Genomic DNA, 7,034 nt, shown 5'->3' on the forward strand with positions numbered 1-7,034 from the left:
GTCTTCAATATTATTCTACAACATAGAAAATTGTAAAAATAAAGAAAAACCCTTGAATGAGTGTGTCCAAACTTTTGACTGGTAATGTATATCCAAACTGATACGGCAAGAAGATTGAAATGCTGCTAGTTTTTTAGCAATCGTTCTCTCTTTTCTGTATAACAGTTGGTATAATGGGAGAATTCGGTGTACAACGCAATTTCTCATCCCTGGATTGAGGTACGTTTTTGGGGCCATATCTCGCGCTGGCTCCGTAGTGTCTTAACCATGATGGCGTTCCGACCCCAGTGCAGCTCAGTATAAACTAGCCCTTGATAAATGACACTCAGTTCCATTACATGACACATAAGTGTCATTGGATGAAGGCATCTTCTGTACAGGGTATTTTGTTAAGCGCCCCCCACGCTTGGTCTGAACATTAGCATGCCGCATCACTTGCGGTACAGTTTTGGAAGCATAAGGACCTTCTTTCATATCAGCAAGAAATAATTTTCTAAAAGAAATATGGTTAAATTGATACACACCTTTACAGGGTTAGTGTTCCCACCTGGCCATATTTCCACGTTACAGCACTTGTTTACGGAAAACAGACGGAAGAGTCAGAAATAGTGTGCAACTGCAGCCTGCAATTTGGAGCATTCCTGCAAGTGGGTATTCCTGCATCTGCAGGAACACCTACCCCTCGAGCACCCCATTGGTTCCTTCATGAACACCCCTCCTCGAGTATCCCATTGGTTCGTTCATGAACACCCCACCCCCTGAGAAAATGTTCATGCTTGTGCGACACTTTTGAAGACAGGTCAAAAGGGAAATAAAAGTTATGAGTTTTCCCGCCGGTAGACAGTGTCCTTTGCTCCAGCCTGCCGAATACTTGCCTTCACCATCGTAACCAAAACTGCAGAAAAAAAGTGCCCCGACAGTACAGCAGGATGAAGCTACACTGTGTGATAGCTAGCTATCACATGGTATCGCCTCTGCCTCCCACCTGCTGTGTACCGGAGAAAAATATACCCGACAGGCAGGGGCAAAGCACACTGCCTACCGCTAGCTACTTCGGTACACAGCAGGTGAGAGGCGGGGGCAACACTGTGCTAGCTAGCTTGCTAGTTAGATTGCTAGCACATGGTGTCACACCCCACCTCCCACCTGCTGTGTACCAAAGTCATCCCTAGGACTAGCTGGCTAAGCTAGCATACAGTGTCCTTCGCGCCCACCTACCGAACACCTGCCCTCGCCGTCATTAACAGAACTGTGGAAAAACAGTGCCCAAGAGGAGGGGGCGAAAGACACTCTACCCGTGTGTACTACCTATAGCTAGCTACCGTTGTCGGCCCCGCCTCTTCCTCCTGTGGGGTTTTATCGGCAGTTGTCATCGAACGTTATAGTGCATTACCGCCATCTACTGTACTGGAGTCATAGCATAAAAAGGCCCAATAGAAGTATAAAGAGGGGTTCCTGCAGATGCAGGAACGCCCCAAATTACGGGCTGCAGTTGCACCCTTCTCTTTGCTAATTAGCCATCTGCGTCGCTTTACACCTATGTGTAAATGGAAGATGGACGCCACAAAGTGTAGTCACTGAAATATACTCCTGGCTGCAACGGTTAATTCAAATTTTGCAGTTATTAAAAAAAAAATGATAATGAAGTAGAGGGATTTGTTTCTAGAACCGTGCCGCAATTGAGAATCGATTCACGTTTAGGTTGAGTATTTGACCGTTTTGGCTTTCAGAACAACGTTAGACCATTATTGGGTACGTGTAAACAAGCGTAAGGGTAGGGTCTGAATCTGCTGGCTAATGACTCAGAGTACTGTAAATTAGGCATTACTGTAACTTAGCTGCTGGAACAGGCCTGAGAAGGGATAGTTAATGTCATGACAAGAAAGGACTTCCACTGAAAAACTGACAGACAGGTCACTCAAACTCGTACTTACCTATTGAAACAGACGACGCATCAGCTTGCGCTACCGCAAATTCATGAATTGAAAAGTAGAGGCAGGATGATTGAATATGAAGTGCTGGTCCAATTGCTAACGCTGGCTAGTAAGTTAGCTAACTAGCAAGTTCAAGGCAGTAGTCTGGCTAGCTCGCTAAATTATTAATGTTCAGTTAAATAGCCTTACACTGTTTGCTGAACGAAGCCCATCCACTAAATTTTTAAACTTACGACCATATGACTGAGAAAGTCAAATCCACATTAGCTAACTAACGTTAGAGTGCTTTCTCTGAAGCAGGCGTTTTTTTTTCTTCAGCCAGGCGTATGGTCCACCAATTCAACTAGATTTTCTCGTCGCCTCCCTCCTGGTGTTCATTTCCATGTCTTGTCAAATAAACATTGTCTGAAAAACCGTTTGTTTCCGCTTGTTTAGTAGCTAGCTAGCTAAAGGTCTCCTTGTTGCTAAGCTCGGCGCTGTCAAGACCGTGCTCTCTGTTGCTCACTCGAATCTCTGAATCATCCACACGCTCACCGCTTCAAGCACAGCTGACCCTGACGTCAGACATATAAACATACCCTCCCCTTAACCCCAACATTTGAATTTAATGTCAACCTCAGAAATAGCACACTTTTCTTGCTAGCGTTTCGGTGATACTGATGATTCACATTGAAATAATTTACTTTCCATTTATCAAATGTTATTGAATAAAATTATTTCGGCCAGACCACCAGGTGGCAATATAATCATTATTTTTTTTCAATCAATTAAGGCTTTCTTTGAACAGATCAAGTTACCAGTTTTGCAACAGCAACACTAGATAAACATACTTCTCACGTCCTTAAATAATAGTAACAAAATAAATTTGACAAAATAAACAATGAAGCAAACAAAATCAGTCATATGAGTCACACTTTTTTAATTTTTTTTATTTCACCTTTATTTAACCAGGTAGGCAAATTGAGAACAAGTTCTCATTTACAATTGCGACCTGGCCAAGATAAAGCAAAGCAGTTTGACACATACATCAACACATGGAGTAAAACAAACCTACAGTCAATAATATAGTAGAAAAATATGTCTATATACAAAGTGAGCAAATGAGGTGAGATAAGGGAGGTAAAAGGCAAAAAAAGGCCATGTTGGTGAAGTAAATACAATATAGCAAGTAAAACACTGGAATGGTATATTTGCAGTGGAAGAAAGTTCAAAGTAGAAATAATGGGGTGCAAAGGAGCAAAATAAATAAATAAATACAGTAGGGGAAGAGGTAGTTGTTTGGGCTAAATTATAGATGGGCTAAATTAGATTATGCGCCTCAAAGTGCTGCAACAGCAAATGTCAACCTTTCAACTGAGTTTAGCAGTGAATTGGGCAATAATAAAGCAACATTGTAGCAAGGTTTCCATTTTAATGTGAATCCATAACAAAGTTCACACAGAAGAAATGGCCAAAATTGCATCATTGCATGTCTTGATTGATTACATTCCCGTAATTTACTGTGATTCGTTTTAACCAATTTGTTCCATCCCACTAAATACCAACCATGTGTTGATTTGTCTCTTTTACATAAAGTATATAAAAACAACAAATGCTATAAAATAGCAAATATTTGAATTATAAATTCAAGTCTGTGGAAAACAAACCTTAAGAAACAAGTACATGTGGTAAGCAATAAATACAAATGGACTGATGTTTTGGAAGTACAGACTAGCCAGCCAAGCAATTCTGTTAGAACAAGACAATCTACAGATTTTTTTGTATCCCAAACACCAGTTTAGGTTTTATTGGCTTTTTACAAATGATATCAATACATATCAGGCTGCAAAATGTTAGCTATACTTTAATTTATGCTAAATAATATTTCTTACATATTTACAAAAGTGCTATTATTATATACACTAACATGAAAACATTATTTAAATTAAATATATTTTATTTCTGCATTTTACTTTTCATAATTTGCCTAAATGGGAACAAAAACTAAAATACCTAGCCCCTGACAGCAAGTCCTATTCCATAATAAAAACGATACATTTTTGCTAAGGCTAAAATCAAGTTGAAAGGGGTTTCCCTAGATTCGCCTGCCAGGCTTCAAGGCTCTTTCATCAGAGACACATCTGGTGATTCAACCAACAGGCATAAAAACAGCAAAGCAAAGGACAACAAAAGCCTGTCAAAGAATGAAACCGTTTGCCCATCACAATGTTAGATTGAGGCATAAACACATTTGTGCATCTTAAGATTCCGTTTGTCTGAATACCTCTTCCCACATTTATCACAGATGTACTGTTTCCCTCCTGCGTGGACATGCTTCTTGTGAGTTCGGAGATGACTGCCCTGACTGAAGGTCTTCCCACAGATTTCACAGCTGTACGGCTTCTCTCCTGTATGGATTCTCTGGTGCAACTTCAGACTGTTAGTGTTGTTAAATCTTTTCTCACAGAAGCTACACTCGAAAGGCTTCTCGTTAGAGTGGGTGCGTCCGTGAGAGATAAGACTACTCTGCTGACTGAAGGTCTTGCCGCATTCTGTGCAGCCGAATGGCCTCTCTCCAGTGTGGATGCGCTTGTGTATTTTCAGATTCACTGATTGACGGAATGTCTTGCCACACAAGTCACAGCTAAATGGCCTGACGCCTGTATGAATCCGCTGGTGGTTCTTCAGATTGACAGAATGACGGAAACTCTTGTCACACTGATTACACTGGAAGGGCTTTTGTCCAGTGTGAATGAGTTGATGGCTCTTCAGTGTTACAGCTCGTGTGAAGCCTTTTCCACACAGCAAACAGGTGAAGATTTTCTCTCCTGTGTGAATTTGCTGGTGTCTAGACAGATTTTGAGCCAGGTTGAAGCTCTTGCCACACACCCTGCAGCTGTAAGACTTTTCTCCAGTGTGTATTATCGAATGGGTCTTGAGGTGTGCCTGCTTGCCGAAACATTTCCCACAGACCCCACATATAAAAGGCTTCTCACCTGTGTGGGTGCGGATGTGGTCATTACAACTCTGTTTGTGGGCAAAGGCTTTGTTGCAGAACATGCACACAAACGGTTTCTCGCATGTGTGAAGTCGCTGGTGGGATTTGAGGTTACTCTGCGTGGAGAAACTTTTCCCACACTCTGTGCAAATAAAGAGCTTCTTTTGGGCAAACATAGACTCCAATAGGATGTCTGTGGGGTTCACCGGTGGGTCATTGCTAATCATACAATATCGGTTCTCTGAGGAAGAGTTTGCGGCAAAAGCATCATCAGCAGCTCCTGTAAGACATGTATAAAACATCTAATTTTAGGTGGCAGGAGATAATTTGATATAGGCTGTCAAAATACTGGCTTTATACTTACTCTCTGCAATGGCCCCCAGGTGTATTTGCCCATACTCGTCTTTGACAGAGACAGCCAAGACGAGGGGAGATTCTGGTGTGTCCACTTCCTCCACATCTGCAGACTACCGGCACAAACACCTTGATTAGGTGTGAACTTTAGGAACATAATTGGATCGTGTTATAGAAATGGCACAGAATGGGCACAGACTACAAACATTTCACGTTTTGCCTATTGAAACCAGCAAAAGTGTTTGCAGAAACAATGGCTCTTAAAGCAATCTGCAAAGTGTTTACCTGCATTGAAACAGTTTGCTCCACAGTTTCAGAAGTTCCGCCATAAGAATGTTCCTCTGCTACACCAAAGAAAGAAGTGAGGCATTAGAAAGATAAATAGGTAATTATTCTTGTAGAGCACCAGATAAAGCAATACAAACATCTATGCTACTTACCCATTCCTCCAACTGACAGAATATTCAAGATGCTTGCTTGTGGTTGAGCTTTTTTCCCTCCATGTCCTTTTAAGGTCTTGGATTCAAAGTCCATCAAAAACTTAGTATCATCCACAATTTTCATTATTTTACCCAATGCCTCACTGCCCAGTACCTCCATGAGTGTTGCGAAGTGTGACTGTAAATTTAAAAAAAGAGATGAGCAATGCTTATTAAAAAAAAATGAATATTTAGAGGGTGGCTTTTCTATTCATGTATGGTATCCGTCACGTGTATCTGTTTATAAACATGGTAAGGCCAACAGGTCAGCTGATCTGTGAATGTGACATGGGCAAAACACTAACAGCTACCTCAGTTCAGTATCCTAACCAGCTGCTAGGCAGGGCCTTTCCCCTCTCGCACTCATGGTGACTTACCATCTTATTCTGACTCTCAGTCTGTAGTTTCGCAGATAATTTGTCATCCTCGCAATGCTCCTGGGTCCGTTCCAGGCTGAACACGAAGACAGAGCTGTCTTCTATAAATTTACCCAGTTCGGCCACCGCTGCGTGAACAAGGGTATCCATGACGGAGGCCAGCTGGGTCTGCAGCGCGATGAAATGTGACATTGTTTGTTGGTATTTATCACGACTTCAGCTCATTGACAACTCTTTCAAATTTGCATTGATGAAAGATTGAGCTAGTAGCTATATCAATACTTTTTATGAATTAGGATTACACAGACTTCTTCACACGATTGCAACGTAAATAGTGTCTGTGCCCAGTCGGAAGTATTACGTGAAACTCCCAAATCGTAGTTCCGGTTTAGAAATGAAGTGGGTTTATTAAAGAGACAGCTACTTTATCTTTATGGGAAACACTCTTCACGTCACTTTCGTAGCAGGTTAGGTGAGCATTTTCGCTAACCCCAACCTCAGTCTTCTAACCTGCTACGTTAATTATCTTAACCTGCTGCGTAGGTTCGCCTAACCTGCTACGAAAAACACTCATATAAGTGGAGTGAAAATAATATTTATACCAACTGGTTTCCAACCCCAGGGGGTACTTGGCTTATCCACAGGGGGTACTTGAGAAGACTCATGCAACCATATGCCTACTGGTGAAATGCACATGAGTGGGTATTCAGAGGTACTCCCGGCAGAGCAAAAATCAAATTGTATTTGTCACATGCGTCGAATACAACAGGTGTAGACCTTACCGTAAAATGCTTACTTACAAGCCCTTAACCAACAATGCAGTTCAATAAATACAGTTACGAAAATATTTACTAAATAAACAAAAGTCAAAAATGTAATCAAAAGTAACACAATAAAATAACAATAACGAGGC

General features: G+C 41.4%; 2 protein-coding genes across 7 annotated transcripts in view; both read right to left on the reverse strand.

The window, feature by feature from the left end:
- Positions 1 to 2,525, reverse strand: part of LOC115201133 (serine-rich coiled-coil domain-containing protein 2) — a 92,462-nt gene extending 89,937 nt beyond the window's left edge. For 4 of the 5 annotated variants that reach the window (XM_029764458.1, XM_029764457.1, XM_029764461.1 and 1 more), the window contains exon 1: positions 1,935 to 2,525. The gene's annotated coding sequence lies outside the window, so the exon portion shown is untranslated. The remainder of the gene's footprint in view (positions 1 to 1,934) is intronic. The other variant, XM_029764459.1, reaches the window with a different exon arrangement.
- Positions 2,526 to 3,325: 800 nt separating this feature from the next.
- On the reverse strand, positions 3,326 to 6,493 carry LOC115201135 (zinc finger protein 501-like). 2 transcript variants are annotated; one of them, XM_029764463.1, is made up of 5 exons: positions 6,122 to 6,493; positions 5,706 to 5,883; positions 5,551 to 5,606; positions 5,276 to 5,378; positions 3,326 to 5,191 (listed from the first exon to the last, which is right to left on the reverse strand). In XM_029764463.1, exons 1-5 carry the CDS (start codon positions 6,311 to 6,313, stop codon positions 4,143 to 4,145), a joined length of 1,578 nt encoding a protein of 525 aa, XP_029620323.1. In that variant the 5' UTR covers positions 6,314 to 6,493; the 3' UTR covers positions 3,326 to 4,142. The 2 variants fall into 2 exon arrangements, with proteins under 2 accessions (XP_029620323.1, XP_029620322.1); XM_029764462.1 differs by having other exon boundaries at positions 5,551 to 5,609; positions 6,122 to 6,492.
- Positions 6,494 to 7,034: the final 541 nt, after the last annotated feature.

Source organism: Salmo trutta, chromosome 10 (genome assembly GCF_901001165.1).
Source record: "Salmo trutta chromosome 10, fSalTru1.1, whole genome shotgun sequence".
Classification (NCBI taxonomy): Eukaryota; Metazoa; Chordata; class Actinopteri; order Salmoniformes; family Salmonidae; genus Salmo; species Salmo trutta.

What these genes read in the sequence shown, in the direction of transcription:
- LOC115201135 (XM_029764462.1), bottom strand. Translation starts at nt 6,313, where the DNA reads ATGTCACATTTCATCGCGCTGCAGACCCAGCTGGCCTCCGTCATGGAT. An exon ending in AGCAAACTGTTTCAATGCAG is followed by an intron (nt 5,379 to 5,550) that starts GTAAACACTTTG and finishes TTGTGCCGGTAG; the next exon opens with TCTGCAGATGTGGAGGAAGT. An exon ending in CCTGGGGGCCATTGCAGAGA is followed by an intron (nt 5,192 to 5,275) that starts GTAAGTATAAAG and finishes CATGTCTTACAG; the next exon opens with GAGCTGCTGATGATGCTTTT.